At 40.1% G+C, this 19,887-nt stretch overlaps 1 protein-coding gene across 12 annotated transcripts in view; it reads right to left on the bottom strand.

Moving 5' to 3' along the window:
- The window catches only part of LOC122882838 (plexin-A1-like), a 325,344-nt gene that overhangs the window by 276,307 nt on the left and 29,150 nt on the right, over positions 1 to 19,887 (bottom strand). For all 12 annotated transcript variants that reach the window (XR_006379472.1, XR_006379471.1, XM_044210661.1 and 9 more), the window contains one exon: positions 6,383 to 7,770. Coding sequence is in view for 10 of the 12 variants with exons in the window: in XM_044210661.1 (XP_044066596.1) it covers positions 6,383 to 7,552 (1,170 nt within the window). In the remaining 2 variants the exon portion in view is untranslated. The remainder of the gene's footprint in view (positions 1 to 6,382; positions 7,771 to 19,887) is intronic.

Below are 19,887 nucleotides of genomic sequence, written 5' to 3'. Positions count from 1 at the left end.
AGGTTTGTACTTTGACATTTTTTTCAAAGAACCAGCTATTTACTAAAATAGTTGCTCATCGTTTGCACTGATGAGTCAAAACAGTTGCTCATCCAAACCAACTGGAAGTGCTCCTACTGCAAGTCACCAAACATTGTCTTTGCTGAATGGGATGGGACGTTTACTTTTGGCATCCTAAATGCCTGAAATAGCTTCTCCGACTTGTTGCCACTTTATAAAATACCCATGATTCTACAAGACTGAGCTTGGACTTACAAACACAGTCAGTATTGCAGATATTATGGGAATATCCCAGTCAATATCCCTAGTAATAGTTTCTACTAGCTAGGATAAGAGGTTATCTAGATCACTGCAAACCAGTCACTTCATGAACAGATAACTTTGCTATAACAAATATTAAGGAAATATTATTGTGTATGATGTAAGCGCAGCCATTAGATTCTTGATATTCCCCATCCAACATGCCCAAAGAATGATGCAATGTGGGTGATCCATCCACTGAGGCACAAGCTAACAGTAATGAGACTGAAGATACAAGGGAGATAGAGAGAGAATGAAGCGGTGAACGGATACAAATACACATACAAACACACACACGCGCGCACACACACACACACACACACTAGTCAACAGCCGCCTGGAAGACAGAATACAAAATGCCACAGAAATAGACTATAATCCTGGCCAGCAGTGATCAACACTGATAAATATTAATAAACACTATTATGCTCAGAGAAAAATAGAGACAGAGTGAGCGAGAGAGAGAGATGGCAGAGGGAGGAAGATTCAGAGAGAGAGAGAGAGAGAGAGAGAGAGAGAGGGGCAATGACAATAGAAGAGTCTTCTTGCGCTCTGTTATGCAGGCAAATTTCCCTCTGATGTCCATCTTGCGGATCTGCAGACAATGCACATGCACACACACTTCTTATTATCAGCCCATTTTCCGTTCTGTTTGTTTTCACTGTTGTTTTGTCCCTCTTCTTTGGGGCCAGGATAAGAGGTGGGCACGCACGCTCACACACACAAATGAGAACTCAGAAAAAAGGAGATAAAGTGAGTACTAAATACACACACATACACAGAGACGATAGTATCTCCCTCCCTCTGTCTGTCTCTCATTAGCCATGCTGAGGCTGTAGCTTTGCTGGGTCAGCCTGCATGCAGAGATGTAGAACTGGACAGCAGCCCACAACCAGCGAAGGTCACCCACACTAACTCCCAGAAGACCAATACTGGCCTCTTCCTGATAATGAGTGGACATAAAGATGGACAGGGAGAGACCTGAGGTTTGAGACACACCCATCATGGAGTGGACCTGAGAGAGAAAATGCTCACCCAAACTCAAAAGGACTTGGGACAACTCACAGACACATAAATCCAGTGTTGGGCTTGTGTGTCACTACGCATGCCGAGTAATCAGAATGTAAGATCTACTAAGGGGTTTTGTTAAAGAGACAAAAGACAAGACAAGAGAGAAAAGACGAGAAAAGCTACACGTGCACATTTTGCTTTCACACAAAAAAGCCATGAGTGAGCACAACCACCAATCATAACAAGGAAAATGCGCAAAAAATTAGTTTTCCTTTTAAACCTTACTGGGTTTGAATGTTTGTATTTAGCATGTTTGCTATTGTGCATCATGTGTCAAACACTAATGTGTAACAAATCTTTCAGAATTGTGAATGATTGTGACCTGTGACTTCAAAGACACAAGTGAACAGCAACATGCTTAAACAGGCCAAAAAAAAAAAAAAACAACTAATCAGCAACAAGTCCAGCATCTAGGTCTGACGTTAAGTCTGATATTAATATTCTTATTGATTTTGATGTGTCGGTTGTACTTGCTGGACATCAACTATACTTAAGTCCCCTTTACACTGTGCGATTTTTGGTTGTCTGAGCCGAAAGTTGACACGTGGTAAAATCTTGATCTTCAATCAAAAAACCAATCAGAAGACTGTATGACATGAAACAACGCAGAAGACACTGACCAGAAGTGACAGTTGGTAAGTGCTATTTTTTTTAATGAAGTTAAGAGAAAAAAACACACGCTGACACAGACAAACCAAAACAATGGAGGCGAAACAAAAACCAAGGTTGTGTGCAAAGAGGACAACGATGCAAAGGAGCACTGTGCCTCTGCTTTTATGCACTCTTTCTATTTACATCGTAGCACTATGATTCACCATGCATCCATTGCATCTGAAAGGAGCACTGTGCCTCAAATTGATATTGTACATTCTGACACAGATTGGAGAGATTTTATTAGATCCATCTCGCTCGCACAGTGTGACATGAAATACACTTCATTGTTGTCGCACAGTCTAAAGGTGCCTTTATCCACAACCCAACTCTCTTTTTGTCTTTGGTTGAGCACAATGCGTTGTTTTTTGTTACCTTCATAAGTACATTTAAGAAAAACCTTTTGTGGCAAGTCAGCTTTAGAGGGGGTCACAGGTGCATTTCGCCTCATTAACAACAAAGTGTCAACTACTATATATAAATCTGTCCAACAAGGGAAGTTTCGCAAACTGTCCTACAGCAGGCACGTGAAAAAAATTATCATGATGAAGATGGAGAATAGCGAAGACAGATGTTTGTCCATTTTGAATGAATTAGTGTAACTGTGCAGAGATATGCATTTTGGCATTGAAGAGGGAAGTTGGCTATAAATCCAGCTAAATTTACGTGGATTAATCCAAGGCTGTTCTTCTTGGGTTTTCACTCTCTTCATTTACAGGTTGTGGGCTACACCTGAGCCCCATTTTGTAGCCTGCATTTATTTACATTTTGGCGAATCTACACCATGAAAAGTCATGCTACATTGGCTAGCAGTTCCTGTTTGTACTGTACGCTTGGATGTTCAGATAACAATCACCTGTATAACTTTTGATACTGAAGAAAATGTCTAAGTTCGATGGTATCGAGGCAAGATCTGAAGTTGTAAGGAGCACCTTATTTATATCACTTCTATCACAATTATGTCACGCTGATCCTGATGTGTATTCTGAAGTTATGACTCTGATAAGAAGTGCAATGTTTGACAGACTGCATCAATCGGGTTCTTAGGGTTAATAACCACTTTCATGCGGGATGTTAAGCAGGCCTTACAGATCATGAATGAGGGAACGTTTTCTTGGACCACTATCCATCCGTCTGCCCATATTTCCATCCATTCCTCTTGCATTATCCCATTTCTCCTCTGCATTTCACCTCAATCACAGTTTTTCTATCCATTTTCCCTCATTCGATATGTTCATTCTGCCATTACTGACCACAAGGCAAGCATGCAAACCAATCAAACTTACCTCTCAAATGTGACAGCACATTGTAGCACAAATGCAGGATAAAATTTCCCTCCTATTATTCATGTAGCTATTTCGTTTTTTAGGTTTCATATGAGTTACAGTCTACAGGTCTTAAATTTACACTGTGCTTAAACAGGAGTGCTGAATGTCAACTCAAATCATGGATGATATACAAATTACTTTCTCTCCTATATATGAATTACACTACCTCAGCCTAAAATTATAATTGGACTTAGACTGATAAACAGGTATGGGATTGTGACCATAAAGTCTCCTCCTTTTTGTAGCTATAATCCCGATACAAGTGGTCAATGATAATCCACTACCATAGAAATGTGAGAATTGTATATTAATTTGTAATGAAGGTGAAAAGGCTGACATGTTTTACAATACTAAAAAATGTATATAGATCTTCTAATAGAGCCATTTTTAGAACATTATTTTCTCAAGTGCTGTACACCATGATGAGGTTTGATAGCTTCCAGGTAAAGAGGGGTGTCGTGAGTGTTGACTGACTGACCCAACCTTGTCTCTTTAAATGAACCAGTGTGAAAATTTTCACATGACACTAGTGCAGAGGCAACGAGCTGTCACAGCTCTGAACATGCCTGTACGAGGAGATGATAAATTCATTACAATGACGTCCCAGAGCGAGCTCTGCTGACACGACCTTGATCGATTGCAGGCAGAACGACAGATGGCCATAAAGGACAATCATGTAACTGTATGCTCATTAGCATAATCACATGCATATAAAGTACACTTTCTACTACAAGGCCACATGGGGACCGATTGTCTTGCATGACACTTTTAAAAATTTAATTGTATTTGTAAATATAACAAGAGCATGCTGAATGTGATTCAGTTATTCAAAATACATATTGTCAGTGTAGACAAGTGATTAGAGTGATCATCCATTTATGGTTGATTTCTACAGCTGCCATATGGCCAGTCAAAGCACAAAAATGAACCTGCTAGCATATTCTAACTCCCCCAAGCCTTGTCATAAGTTGACCAGTGATGTCTGACAAAATGCATACACTGTAATGACGTATAACGGATAAAAGGACAAAGACCGGTCCATTTTACCCCCATGATTTAAGGAGAGTTAATAAAATGGTAAAACTAGCTGACTAAATCTGAAAATAGGGAGAGAAGATTGACTCAAACAGAGGCTCAAAGATACAAAAATGTCCACCTTTTTGCTTGTCGGAATTCTGCCTCTCAGTAGTGTTTTTCCTATACCTATAGGATACCTATACTGCTGATAGTGTCTATCATCAGCTATTTATCAGTAAACTATCTATCAACTAAGAGTCTACAGCCACACTGCAGCCATGTCTACATGCATCATTGTCATTGTGTGCATGTTAGCAAGCACACAATGACACATATCATTGCTGTTGATTAGCAGGTATAATGTCAGCAATCTCAGTTTTGAGTGTTTAGCATGCTAATACTTGCTAATTAGCACTGCACAAAAAGTCCAATACCAAAGTATTTGACAAAATTTTGACCTGGTGATGGCACTCGATGGAAAGTCAGAGGATCACCAACAGTGTTAAAATTCATGCTGAGGGGGACATGAATGTGTGTACCAAATTTCAACGTAATCCATTCAGTAGTTGTTAAGACATTTCACTCAAAAGCACAAATGTCCTTCTCATGGTGGTACTAGAAGAAAAGTCAGAGGATCATCAAAGTCATTAGGTTTCATCCCCTGGGAACCACAAATGCATTTACAAAATTTCATGGCAATCCATCAAATAGTTGTTGAGATATTTCAATCTGGACCAAAATGGTGGAACGACCAACTGACATCGCCATCCCTAGAACAACGCTAAAAGCACTTCTATTTATCCCCATCCTCTTTCTACCTCTGTCTGTTCAGTCTTACCTTATTTTTTCCACCTTTCGCTATCCTCCCCTGCCTTTCTTACCTTTTTCAAATATTCTTGTTTCTTTCCTCTCTTTTCTCATTCATTCTTCCTGCCTCACCCCAATACTTTTCTGTCTCCCTTCCCACTCTTTCTAACAACTTCCCTTCCTTCTCCTTTACTTTTCTTCTTCAACCCTGCCCTCTATCCACATCCCCCCCTTTCTTCCAATCCTTCCCTCCTCCTCTCATAAAACCCACGACTCTGCTCCCCTCTTTCACTGCATCATCTGTTCCCTCCACATTGTATTTTCAGATCACATCCAGGTGCTGGCTTACACACTAAGTCACCCTATACTTCATCACTCAGTGGAAAGTCAAGGAGAGGGCAGAGAGAGATGGTGTAAGAGCAAAGGCTTAAGAGAGACAAGAGGGAAGAAGCTGAAGAGGAGCAAAAGGAGCAAGAGTTTATAAATAAGGGAGGTTAAAGGTTAAAAATTAAAGACAAAGAAAATAGGTCAGAGGAGTTGGGGAAATGAAATAGAGAAAAGCAAAGCAAATAAAAGGAAGAAAAAAAAGAAAGAGCAGAGGGAGAATGGGGTGAGCAAAATTAAAGATGGGGCTAGAGTGAAAGACATGGAATAGACAGAGAAGATGGGATAGAGAGAAGGAGGAGATGGATACAGAGAGGTGGAGAGTAGTCCAGAGATTAATGGCAGGTTTTATGGCGCGCCAACTGAATAACAGAAGGTGAGACCAGGTGAATTATTCATGAAGATACAGGGCTGTGTGTGTGCGTATATGCGTGTGTGACACATGTGCATGCATGTGGGTGACCAGACACACACACACACACACACACACACACACACACACACACCAGTGAATTTCTCACCTACCTTGACAAACAAACTGAATTAATGGAGTAAATGCTTCAGAGCTGGACAGAACCTTCCCAGACATGCTTAATTTGAACACACTCTAAATACATGACAACTAAAATGCTTTTTAAGGTAAAGACAAGCTGTACTAGAAACTGTACTTGAAACTTAAAGTGATGTGAACTTGTTTTCAATTACAATAACATGCACAAACAACTACAAACCAAAAGTTCCTAGAACAATCAGGAATAACATCATTTTCATGACTACTGATGATCACAGAAATACTTCTGGGAGCTATTGCCTCACATACTCACAGAGTTGATGCAGGCAAGCTCCTTGTTGAGCAGCCAGGGCAGGGAGAGTTTCCCCTCTCCTCTGTAGCACGACTGAATCCTTTCTTTAATCTTCTCCTTTATCCGTCTCATTGTGAACAGACACAAAGCCGACTCCTTGGGTGGCTTGGCTCTATTCTTCTGACCCTGGGCAAATACAGTAAACAGAACCTCCTCATGCTCTTGAATACCAAGTGAACGTGCCAAACGGGTCCCCGGCCGGGCCAAATAAGCATCCTGAACCAAGCGGTACTCCACTCCATCCTTGGTGCAGCCAATGGGGAACTCAACATAGGAGTAGAACTTAGGATCGTCAACACATAGGCGGACTATTTTAGAGGTGAAGAATTGTTCACTGCTTGCATCTGGCGATGTGAGCTGGGTGTCAAGCTGTAAGGTAAGATAATACACAAACTGCTCGCTATTGAAACCGTAGATATAGTAGATGTCAAATGCCGGGAACTTGGAGAGCGTGTCCGAGGGAATCTTAAGCTGTGAGGAGACAAACTCATCCTGGTAGACGAAGCTGAACATGTCAGCGTTCTCCTCGTTGGACATTAACTTGCGGCTCGATAGCGTTGGGAAGTACTCAGATTTTCCATCGATGGGAGTGCCGACAAAAAGTTTCCCACCTCCACCAAAAAGATCCGGGGAGATCACGACACCTGACATGGTGCCTGCCTCAGCAACACTGGATAGATAATGCTCTTTACGGTGGTGGGGCTCACCGAGCTTGAACAAATCATCCAGACGCAGGAACTGGCATATTCCCTGGGAAGTACTCCCACAGGCAATTAAGCGGTTGTGGGCAGCATCAAGTAGCAGGAGTTTATTGACATTAGAGGTCTGCACCAGCTCGTGTGGGCAGGACTGGACACCGGGTGGAGGGTAACAGCGAGGGTTGTCTGTGACTGGGCCAGTAACATGGCTTCGTAGCTTGGTCAGGTTGCTGGACAGCTTGTAGATCCAGTTGATGGCGCCCAGGTAGACCTCGCCCGTTTTGTTATGGACCACCAAATGTGTGAGACCTCCTTCCGGTGGGGAGAAGGAAAGGAGGGAGGAGGAGGAGGAAGTAGTGGAGGGCATGGACAGGGAGAGGAGTAGGAAGAGGATGGGGAGGATGAGAAGAGGTGGGTTGAGGTGGGAGGACATGGCGGTGAGGGGAGGGGAGGTGTGAGCGAGTGGGTATTGTTGTGTATTTTTGAGTGTGTAATCCTCTACAGGGTCAGTCACTGCCTTATTAGGACTGCAGGGTATGATGATACAAAAGAAAAGTTTCCAAGCAATTGATTTCCTCTTTTTTTCCTCCTTTCTCTGCTGTTGTTTTTATAACCTCATCCCCTGATCCTCAGCCTCGTCCGCCACCAGCCCTGAGAAAGAGAAACAAAGCAAAATCTTAGCAAACACAGATGTCAATATATTCATGGACTCGGGTTTTGCACTTCCAGAGATCTTACAAAAAGGATTCATTTGTTTTTATCAAAATGACAAGACACTAAATATTCGCCCACAGACTCAGACTTGGAGGCCTCGATGCTGAAGTCCAAAAAAACAAATGAGGGCACTATCGGCTTTGTTTTATTGACTTCTCCACTCTTGGCTCGCACCACTCTGTGGAGTGCATCTTTTAAAAGAAGACAGGGCTCAACATTGCTCCTCTGTGTATTGATTGTCTAGAGGTATTAAAGGATCCAGCAGACAAATTGCTCATACACACACAAAAATACATACACACTTTGAATACACATAAAACGCACAAAAATCCAACCTGTGACACAAGTGTATGCCAGTAAGAAAACATGTAGATGTACTTACAAACAGTATGTGCATACAACACACATAAAAAAGGAGACCTACACACACGTACGAAATCACACACAGGGTGAGCCACTGATGTGCAGCATTGTGATACCAGGTAAACATCCATATATTACAAGCAGGGCTGCAGGGAGAATCCTATAGTAAATTTACTACAGAGCAACAGAGCATAAAAATACAGGCACCCTGCTTCTAAAAAAAAGGGAGGGAGAGAGGGAGAGAACTGGTCCAACACGATAAAACAGGAGAGACAGTGAGAGGAGAAGTGAAAGCTATTTGGCATCATACCAGTTCAATATAAAGGCAGTGCAGATGGTGGGAAAGATTGCTATAAGTGGAAACTAAGAAAAAAAAGTTAGGACAAAAATGAAGGGAGATGGACCATCTATTTTCCATTCCATCCATTGATTCACCCATTTTCTATATCCGCTTTTGCAGGTTCAGGGTCACTAGAGGCTGGAGCCCTATCACTGGATGCACTGGGCAATAGGCAAAGTCTAGAAAGTTCTAGTGCAAAAGCAATATGGCTGCTCCACATGCTCAGTGATCAACATCATTGTTGCTTTTATTATCATCATCATCAAGAAACCAAGTCCATCTGCATATTATTTTTTTCTGAAAGAAAGCAATGTGTTCTGCAATGCATGCTGGAAGGGATGAACAGAAAATGAAATTCAGTTAACTTTACGCAAAATGCTTGCGATGCCATATGAGAGCTAATCCATTTGGCTAAAGGCAGTGCTATTGGTGCTTTATATTGTCTGCAACAAGAGACTGCTGGTAGAATGTTGCAAAAGTTTTTCTTTAATCAGTTTGTGGATTAATGTCCTGGTTATGAAAAAATGTACACAGCTATCTGACTAAGAGTCAGATGGCTGACGAGACCAAAAGCAACCAGTTTAGAGCTGCTGCTTCTTTGTGTAACAGCTCTACTAATACATATTTAGTTGAGCAACACCAGTCAGCCTTGCTGCCAATTTAATGGTCAACTGGTGGTCAACATTGTGCCCATACATTGAAATTATACACGATATATCTGTAATACAGACAGAGAAAAACATTCTTGGTGTATGCACCTGGTGAGTGACTTTCATCTTGCACACATTCTCACAATACATCCATGGGTCAACCATGAGAAGAAGACCTTACATTTACTGATATCATCTTCCACAATATGTTAAGTCTGTCAAACAATCAATCATCTATCATTGGCACAGAAACAAAATTGTAGTTCAAAAAAATCATTTGGTCCAGTTTTATACCAACCATGTACCCACGTACTATCCATCTTTATTTTCATTAGTTCATTGGTTTATGCTTGGCTAAATACAGAGCACAAGGCAAAGGCTTGTTTCATAATGGAGTTTGGTCAGCAAACTATTCTTGTCTCTTATTTCTGCTGCTGTTTCTCATTCCTCCCTTTCATTACATTCCTCTCTCCCTCTCTCTATCTCTCTCTCACACACACACACACACTTTACTTCTTGTCAATAGTGTCTTTCATCTCCAGCCCAACCATGATTACAGTGGCCCAGATGATGATGCTGTTGCCTGTCCCATCAGGACAATACAGCTACTGTTAGCATCTTAGACACACACACACACATACAAAATGTGAACATACAACACACATACAGTATGTGGTCAAAAGCATTTTTACACACTCTCACACTCACAGATCCTACTGACTTCACCACGTCTAAACACACGCACTCATATGCATAATTGACATAAAACAGACCTGCCCACACACACTCATGCACTTGTACAACAGATCAACACAAGAACCCACACTTGAATAGACAAGAAGAGGAAATTAAATATCCACTTACTATATTAAATGACATGTTAAGGTGGCTATTTTAGCAGCATTTTCATCTCACCTTCCCTGATGTATTTTACAAATTCTATGAATAAGTCAAAACCAAGCAGCACACATGGACTCAGTGACCATATAGCTTTAGTAGCCAGTGGAGCTGATGATGATGTTAGGAGCTGTTTGACTAAACTGGGACAAAGAGAAAGAAAGAGAAAGAAAGAGAAAGAGAGAGAGAGGGAAGACGACGTCTGAACTGAAAAACGATTTCCTGATTTAAAAGTGTTGCTTTAATGTCTGAATTAAATCAAAAGAAAAAATGGATGAGTTTATGGATGACGAAATTGGTTAGAAAAGTGACACATAAAGTACAAAGATAGAAAGAAAAAACACTGAAAAATGGGACAGAATATCCTAATGGGATACAAACTTTCTTTCTGCTGGTACACACAATCCTAATCTAATCAACCCGACAATTCATGTTATAATTGTGTGGTTATTAAATTGTGTGTGTGTGTTCTTATCAAGAAAACCTTGAATTAGCCAGGCCTTCACTTATGTGAGCGTGTGTGTCAGGGACATCCTGAAGCCAACTGCCACATCAGATGAAGCTGTAGAGGCGTTCAGGTCTATCCTGCACTGATTTATTGCTGTTGGCACATCGATTGCACAGACAGCCACAGACCTTGGCCAAACACTTAGGCAAATTTATACACACCACTTCTTTAGCATGGAGCTCACATCCATGCCTGCTGGTCTCACTTGAGTCTGTGTGTTTGTCTATGTGCATGTGTGTGTGTGTCCTGCATCTGTCTTATTTACTACTAAAACACACAGACACATGCCCTAAACACATTGGCCTAAACATAAACTGTATGTACACAAAGCTTATATAATGGCAGCCTAACAGTACAAACCACAGGCAAAGTATAAACATTTACATTCATACCCTTTCCATTTTTAAAACATTTTTGAATTGCATGTGAAGATGAAGTGCAATGGAGAGAGTAGGGGACATGAGCTGGAATTGAACTAATTGGTACCTTCACCTGCATTTATGACCCTGTTGATAAAAGAGGTTTGGATTTATACATATAATTAGCAGCATAATCGCTTTGCCCGCCCTGCGACGAGTTGGCCACTGTCCAGGGTGTGCCCTGCCTAAGGCCCGAAGTCACATAGGCTAGTCACCCGCGACCCCCTAACGGGGACCAAGCGGTAGAAAATGGATGGATGGATGGATCGCTTTGCCACAGCTTAAACCACTGATGACGCTAAACCTTGCAAAAGCAGTACCTTGGGCATTGTAACACCACTCAGGTTTTACACCTCATGCTAAACGTTCAAGCTATTTTACACCTAGTGCTGAAAGGTCAAGTAATTTGAACTTTAACCTTGTTTGCCACCGACCTTTGAAAGAAATCATCTCAGAGTCTCAGAGAAATCATCTCAGAGTCTCAGAGAGTCTGATTTAAAAATAAATGTGTATTGGCTTTTCTTCAGCCTTGAGCTGGGTTCCCAGGACTCAGTCTGCATCCAGCCTAACAGTGAATGCCTCTCAGATTGCTGATCATGTGAAGGCAGCCTTATAGGCTGTGTTGACCCCAAGGAGTATTGCCTAGTTTTACCAATTAGTCAATTCATTGATTCTTTTAAAAATATATATATTGATATTGTTTCAGTAATTTTTCATATACTTTGTATGACTAAGAAACTGACCATTTGTCAGATTAAAAAAAAGACATTTTAAGACTGGGAAATTGTAATGGGCATTTTAACTATCTAAAATAATCATTAGATGAACCACTATTTACATTATTGCAGCCGAGCAAAGGCCATTTGTGAATATGTCTTTCTGTTTAACACAAAAAAGGACCTGGGAATTATCCTCCCTATGAGAAGAAGAACAGTAATAACCCAACAATCAAGGGTCCATGAAACCTTTTCCGTCCTTTTGCTCATCACGGGTTGCTTTCATGTTACCTCATGAACAGCTGTCATTATAATGGTAGTGCTTTTAAAAGGTCATCGACCAACAAGGTCAGAGTTGAAACTGACTGAACTTACGCTGTACAGGGGCGAAGTGTAAAATCTAAGTGGCATGCAATGCCAGAGGTACTTCTCCTGCAATGTTCAGCAGCTTTGCTCTGATTTTGCCGGTGATCGTGTTAAGAGAGCCTTAGGTATGTGAGTCAAGAGGTTTGCATTGGAAAATGTGGAATTTTAGCTGTGGACAGATTTTTTAAACTAGCTTCCCAAAGTCCCCCAAAAAACACTTGCATTGTTTTTGGTTCTGTTTAGATTTTTTCTGGTTCACCCATATGGTTGCAATTATATACTATTTTATTATATAACCAATATATAATAATATATAGTATAATTCAAAACCTATGATATTTACTCAAAAATGGTGGGCAAAACTTAATTGGTGTGAACAGCCAGGAAACAGCATATTCAATGCAGCAAGGGGGTCAAAGATGTCACATAAAAAATATTTTTTTCCCCAACACAAATGCAATTGTTTTCATCTCTGAAACCTCGTCATCTTGTCTTTACAAACCACATTACACTACTGAAAGGTTCCCTTTGGAGTTTATTACCTCTAGTAGCACTATGGAGCTGCTTTTCTATGAGTGGGTTTCTGTTTTGTTTTTATTTTGTGCATGCACATGAGGACGCACATGCACATGACCTACAGGTGGTGGTAACTTGCCAAGATGTGCAACGCGGCAATAAATGCAGGGAAGAAGAAGACTGCTAACAAGTTAACATGGATGTAAACAATGCAGGATTTGAAATACTTCTTAAAAAATTGGCTTTGCAAATGTTTTATGACAAAGGAAATACACATTTGTTAGAGCTCAAGGATACACACAATGTGTTTTGGTGAGTAACACTGAATGTAAACATAACTTTTGTTCGCTTACAAGAAAACTCCACAGTGCACATTTAATGCCATAAGGCAGCCATGGTTGCTAGCAAATATAGCTAAGATTAAATGTTCATGCTCATTGTGCAGGGAATAGAAAGATGCTTTAAAACAATTTACAATGGTTTGATCAAGAATGTAAGACCATCAGAAAAGACCTGAGAAAAACAGCAAATGAAAAACATCGCCAACCAAACAACCCAGCCCCCATTTTGAGAACACCATTAATCAAAATTAATTCTGATTAATTCATTCTGGGATATGTGGAACAACTTCAACACAAAGCAACCACAAGCACTACCCATCCAAAAGAGTGACATCTGGTGAGCACATTTTGAAAATCTGTATAAAGACATACCAATAAATCAAATTCATTTAGTAACTACTGTGACATCTGTGTCAGCAATTGTCTAGGTAAATTATTCTGTTGTATTCTAAATAACAGAATACTAGATTTCCTTGACGAACACTCCTTCTTGAGTAAAAATCTAATCGGCTTCCCCCAAAAACACTGCACCACCGACCATGTATATACCCTTCACACTTTAATTAACAAACATGCACACCAAACAAAAAATGGTAAGATATTCACTTGTTATAACCATAAGAGCATCAGGGAGTTTCAACATGGTAATGAAGGCATTAAAAGAAAAAGCTCGAAGCAGGCCCATCGATAAAAGGACAAGAACGGATTACGGCGCAACGCGAGAGCCTGTCTTTGTCTTAAGATTCCTGGTTAGCGCACCGCTAACCGAGAGTACATTCCTTCTGGCGCGCACCCAGACATGTGCACCCTCACACACACACACACACACACAAAAACATACTCCTTCTCCCCCTTTTACAAAGACCCGCACACACTCCTATTTAGTTAGTACTTTAGTCACATCAAATTCAGTTTTTTCTTTTTTAATTAAGGCTTGTGAGTATACATGCTGGTCTGTTTAATGTTGCACAAGTGTGAATGCTGCCAACCTCCTCTATGTTGAACTCTGTAATCCTTCAACCTTTAGCTATTGATATGGGAATATTAATAGCATTAATATATTGTTATAGTTATTAATTTAATTATTAATCAGGTTTCCAAATTAATAGTTTAGTGTATTTTATGATACTGACAATCGGCTATCATTTTATCATCTTTAAGGGTGGCGCCCCTGAGGAACTTTATTATTAATTAAAGTTATTATTTATTAATATCTTTGATAATTCTGATAACCAAACTACATTGATTGCACCTACGCAATTTGGTGCCTATTTAAACCATTTTACACAGAAAAACACCAACAAATACATGTAGAGCAGAATCAGGCAGATACCCACATTAACATTCAAAAGAGAGAATTCAAATTTTTTAATCACCTTAAATCCAGCCCCCTTGACATCCTCCAGTCCAAAGCCCTCCAAACCCAAGAGCTGAGCCGAGAAAAAGAGTCCCCTATGTCAGTTGATGCTGAGACTAACTGTCCCCTCTCAGACACACTCTGACCAGTCTTACAACAACACTGCTTTCAAAACACCAATCAGAGTAAACTTAATTATAATGCAATGTTTAGAAACCTATTTGGAACATTGGAAAGAAGAAACTAAAAGCTAAAGTAGATTACAATGTTATCTGGCCCTATAAAGACATTATAATTGGCAGAATATCTCTCTACTGTCAGAGATAGAAAGCAGAGATAGATCCTAATCAAGTACAGGCTCAGTGACCACAAACTGGCAATCGAAACAACACAAAAAATCCTGGCGACCAAAACTGTGGTCACTGTTCAACAGGTGAGGTTGAGACTGAGATGCCCTTCCTCCTACAATATACAACATTCAATAAAATAAGAAACATTTACTTTAACAAGTTTAACTCCGTAATCTCGGATTTCAAAGAACTCAATGACCTCATCCCACAACCTGAGGGACACTAAGTGACCTAGACTCACACAGCACACGCATTCACACACACACACACACACACACACACACTTGTTTTATTTCACACTTGCTTTGGCAATCTAAACGTCTGTTTCCCATGCCAATAAAGCCCATTTCAATTTAAATTTGATTCTTAAACTTTGAATAAACTTTTTCATTTTGTCAAATGAACTTGCATAATTGTGATTAATCCTAAAATCTGGAAAGACTGAAGTGGAAGTTGTTGTGATAATATTTAAAAGTTTATTAAAAAAGTTCCACTGGAGGTTTGAATGGGCATTTCCCTCCTTCTAAGTCATCTGACACTAAATTAATTAATTTGAATTGAATTTAGATGCAGCAAAACAGACATCTTAGTATATGCATACAGAATTTGATCTGTTCAATTAACTTTTTAACTCCAGACTTCTTGCAACAGATGGTACCAAAGTTAAAGTTACAGTGCAGGTCAGATGAGGAGAGTGGAGAAGGAGATATGAGAATGGGGGCAGGAGGCAGACACACACTTGAACATGAGGAGATTTCTATTTGGAATCCATTTTCCAAAAGGCGTAATATTGACAAGTGGTAATACTGCAGACTGTAGTCGACTCACACCCTCCTCTGCTGGCTTTTAACAGACAGACAGAGAAAAGACAAGGAGGAAGGGAGAGGATGAGGAAATTGATTAAATAGAAAAGATACACACAAAAATATCCTGTTTAAAAAAAGATCTTAAATCTAGCATTGTATTTATAAATACATCTGCCAGTAAGGTGAAACAGGCTACTTGGTAACAATTAAGACCACACTGGTTTAAACTTTCTAAGACACAAGTGTCATTTTCTGGATACTTGGGGAGATTATCAGCACTAATCTGCTTTGTTTCAAGACACTGTCACATCTTCGCGAAGAAAATAAGATTTAGAAGGCAAGGCAAATGTATTTATACAGCACATTTCAGCAACAAGCCAATTCAAAGTGCTTCACACAAAATATCAAAAGCCTCGTGACAAAGTGCAAAAGAAACACACCACAAATGGACATTTAAATACAATTAAAAACAGTCATTAAAGAGCCAAGAGAATAGAGCATTTTGACATGATGAAGCCGGTCATGACTGAAATGCAACTGCAACGCTTCTAAATGAGACTTAACTACTTGCTAAGAGGAAGGATTATTGCTCAATTGAAACACAGTTTAGTGAGTGCAGACTTAAAAACAAACCCTCAATTTTTTACACTATGTGTTTATATTTAACATTGTTTTCCCTAGTGTTTGTACATATTAAGATATGCAGCTATAGACAAAGCATTAACATATGCTTCATTTTAACTCCTTGTATTTTTGAGGGAGTGCTTCATTTTAAGCCCATACTAGGTTTGCTTGACTGAACTGGCACAGGCTGATGTCTTTTAATGGCATTTTGTCATGTTTTATCTTTTATGCAAAAATAATTGGATGACACTGATGCCATGTCATTTAAACTAATTGGACCCGTGCCTCTACTTGTGTGTGAATCGAATGAGAATGAGAAGTGTTTTCTGTAAGGCTGAAGGAATAAAGAGAATGTGGGTTGGATTGTGTGTGTGTGTGTGTGTGTGTGTGTGTGTGTTTGCGTGTGCATGTGGGCTGCTGCACCATGCAGTGGGGACACAGTGGTTAATTTACAGTCGCATTCCACGACTGAAACACAGACAGCTGCATGCACACACACAAACAAACACAGTCGTAGGCAAACCAGCAGAGCACTCAGCTTTATATCAGTCCTACTAAACACACACACGCACGCACACACAATTATATGGCAATCATTCAACATAAAATAATTCCTCATGGTTAAACACAGACTGACACACACAGACACAGTTTTTTCGAACAACAATAGGGATTAGCAGGAAGAAGCAGATGATACAATGACTTCATTCAGCAAAAATATTCATATACACACACACACACACACATGCAGGGAAACAGATGCTCACATACTGTAGGAACACACATGCATGCAAATACAATTATGCATACATTTGTAAACACGCAGCCATACAAACACAAACCCACCCAGATACACATCCATATACAACAAACCCAGCCAGCCACAGATAGACATATAAACTCATGCATGTGCACCAACAGATACAAAGACTCACACACACTTACTTTTAAAGCTGACAGGTGCAGCTCAGCCACCACTCATTCAGAAAGTGCAGTAAAAAGAGTGTCCTCTACAATACAATCATTCTGTCTCCAAGCTCTCCAGAGTGGAGGAAGATAAAGTAAAATCCTGTCAACTGTGTAACGCTTGTTTTTGCACCGTGTAATGGACAAGTCACATGAGCTACAATTATATGTGTAATAACTAATGACACTGGGTCACTGACAGCAACTCAGCTTATAAAACTAAAAGGTGGAAAAATTAGCTGCTGCAAGTAAACTCCTTGTGCTACCAAACCAGGTTTACAAAAATAAAATACCACATTGGCCCAGATATAAGGTTTGTTGAAAAGAGAACCTCACAAATGCTCAGTGCTTTTCAGGGGTTATTTAGTGGTGAGGTTTCATTTCATTTTATGGTGTATATTATTTATTTCAATCTGCCTCATCTGTGTGTGGATTGGTACTCTCACTGGGCCAGTCACACTCCTATTAAGGGAATCACGTGCTATTAATTTTATACATGTAGGTGGAGAGGGCGATAATGATTGCAGCAGAGTTTTCCCAATTGAGAGAAAAAGTGAGTCATGCCTCTCACTCAAAACAACTATCATAAGGCTGATGACTAATGAACAGTTTATATTTCAGATTTATTTAATATTATGAAATTGCATCCTGTCCTGAAAATAGTGTAGTTTTGTATAACTGGTTCTCTATCATGTCATACATCAGAAGAGTGTAAAAACACTACAGATTACTCCACCACTACAAAATATAATTTTTTAGAGTTGTTAAAAAGTTGATGGTTTTGTTTGGATTCTTTATCTGCAGAAATGTCAACAGCAACTTTTGTCCATAGAAGTTATGAGTGTGCCACCACCTCTTTGATGCTACAAATATTTAGATCCATCAACTAGTAAATGATGCGTGTGTGTTTTCCCACATCTTTTCTAGTATGTTCTCCTCTGAACAAAAGGCAGAGGGTAGAGGTAGAGCAGCTATTGAAACTACTCTCACACAAGTAGAAACAAACAAAAACAAGAGCATGAATGCTCAAATTAGGGGTGGTACTTTTTTTATGGCTCCTATAAGTTGATCAAAGCTGGATCTCCATTGAAAGCCTGGTGCGTCACATACAGACGATAAAAGATACCTTATGCATCTGTATGAGACGCCAAGGGCCGTGACAAAACGTCGGTATTTCACAACCTGGGAATGAGAACAGGTTGTGATCTCGGGGGAAAGCATAAACTTATTTGTACTAGGGATGTCACAATAACTGATGCTTCGGTACCAAGTCGATGCTAGAATTCTGAAAAAGTGACAGTAACTATTTTTCAACAGTACGATAGGTACCGGGGATGCAATTCTTCTAGACCTGACGGTGGCAGTATATACAACTACAAATGTTGTAGTCTGCCACTAAATGCCAAATGAAGAACGCCTACCAGCACGGAAAATGAATGTATAAAGAGAGGCATGGAAGAACAAAAACAGATGGCAACAAGTGCAGCTGCAGCAACAGCTCCGCCTCGACTTGTCGAAAAGAAACACAGTAAGAGTCGTGTATGGAAGTACCTTGCATTCGAGGCAGATCATCAGGGATTAATAATAAATTCCCAAACAACAGTATGCAAACAGTGCCATCGATCTTTTCAGACGAAAGGAGAAAACACCACCAACTTATCCAGATTTATTCAAAGAATTCAAGGTGAGTCATGTTAACCTAACATTAATAATGTATCCAAAGTGTTCTACTTATCCTGAAATATACATTACCATTCTTTTTGTTTGAGACAGCTGGCATTGCTGTGTAGCCAACTATGTTCCATACGATGTTTGCAGTGGCCATAGCTCGTAGTAGTAGAATACTGCCCTATGTTCAAATGTTTTTAATAAAGGAATGTATGTTGAAGTACATGGTATTTATTGTTTTGGTTTTGTGTTTTACTGTGGTATCGAATTGGGTATCGAGAATAGTGGAATTTCACTGGTTCTGGTATCGACTACTAAATTTCTGGTATCATGACATCTCTAATTTGCACATTACACTCTCCAGGTGTAGCTCGTCTCTGGCAGAGAGCGAGAGAGCGAGAGAGAGAGAGAGAGAGAGAGAGAGAGAGAGAGAGAGAGAGAGAGAGATTTGTATGTGCTGACAAACCTTAGAAAAAGAGAAATTACTCTGCAGTTGGATCATTCCCATGATGGGTGTTGAACTCACTGCAATGGAGTGTGTGTGTGTGTGTGTGTGTGTAGTCTCCAAAGAGGGGACCCTGCAGCTAAAGCCATTTAGAGGGGCTTTAAGTGCTTGAATAGGCCTAGAAACACAGTTCTTTATCAGGGAATTTGGCGTAGATAATCGAAGCTGGCTCCCAACCGCAGAACAGCAATTTTGCAGTTTAAGAAAATGAGAGGGAGAGAGCAATGAAGGATGGAGAGATGGAGAGAAAGAGAAAACAAAAAAAGAAACTGCACAGCCCATTCATTCTAGGTCTGAAAGAGAAAAATCACTGCATTGCAATAAGTGTGTTTGTTAGTACATGCATAAAGAAAAAAGGACACAGTGCAGAAACACTGACACAAGGACAAAAGAGGGGAGAGAGAATTCCCTACTGTTGCTGATAGGTCTGTGTGGAGACAGATGGGAAACTAAGTGCATACTGTAGTTTCATATCTGGGGGCGAAAGGAATATCACAGTCTATCTTGGTTGAGAGACTTTATACTCAAGCTGCAATAGAAACCTGTTTTATTGTCACAGCAGTGCTGTAACACTGGCTATAAACTCTGGCTGTTAGTCGCCATTAGGAGGGCGGGGACATAAACACATTAATTTGGCAATGCCTGTTCTGCATGAGACTGAG

The sequence above is a fragment of the Siniperca chuatsi genome, linkage group LG10, assembly GCF_020085105.1.
Source record: "Siniperca chuatsi isolate FFG_IHB_CAS linkage group LG10, ASM2008510v1, whole genome shotgun sequence".
Lineage (NCBI taxonomy): Eukaryota > Metazoa > Chordata > Actinopteri > Centrarchiformes > Sinipercidae > Siniperca > Siniperca chuatsi.
The sequence above is the reverse complement of the archived record's forward strand: the minus strand, read 5'-3'. Positions and strand labels throughout refer to the sequence as shown.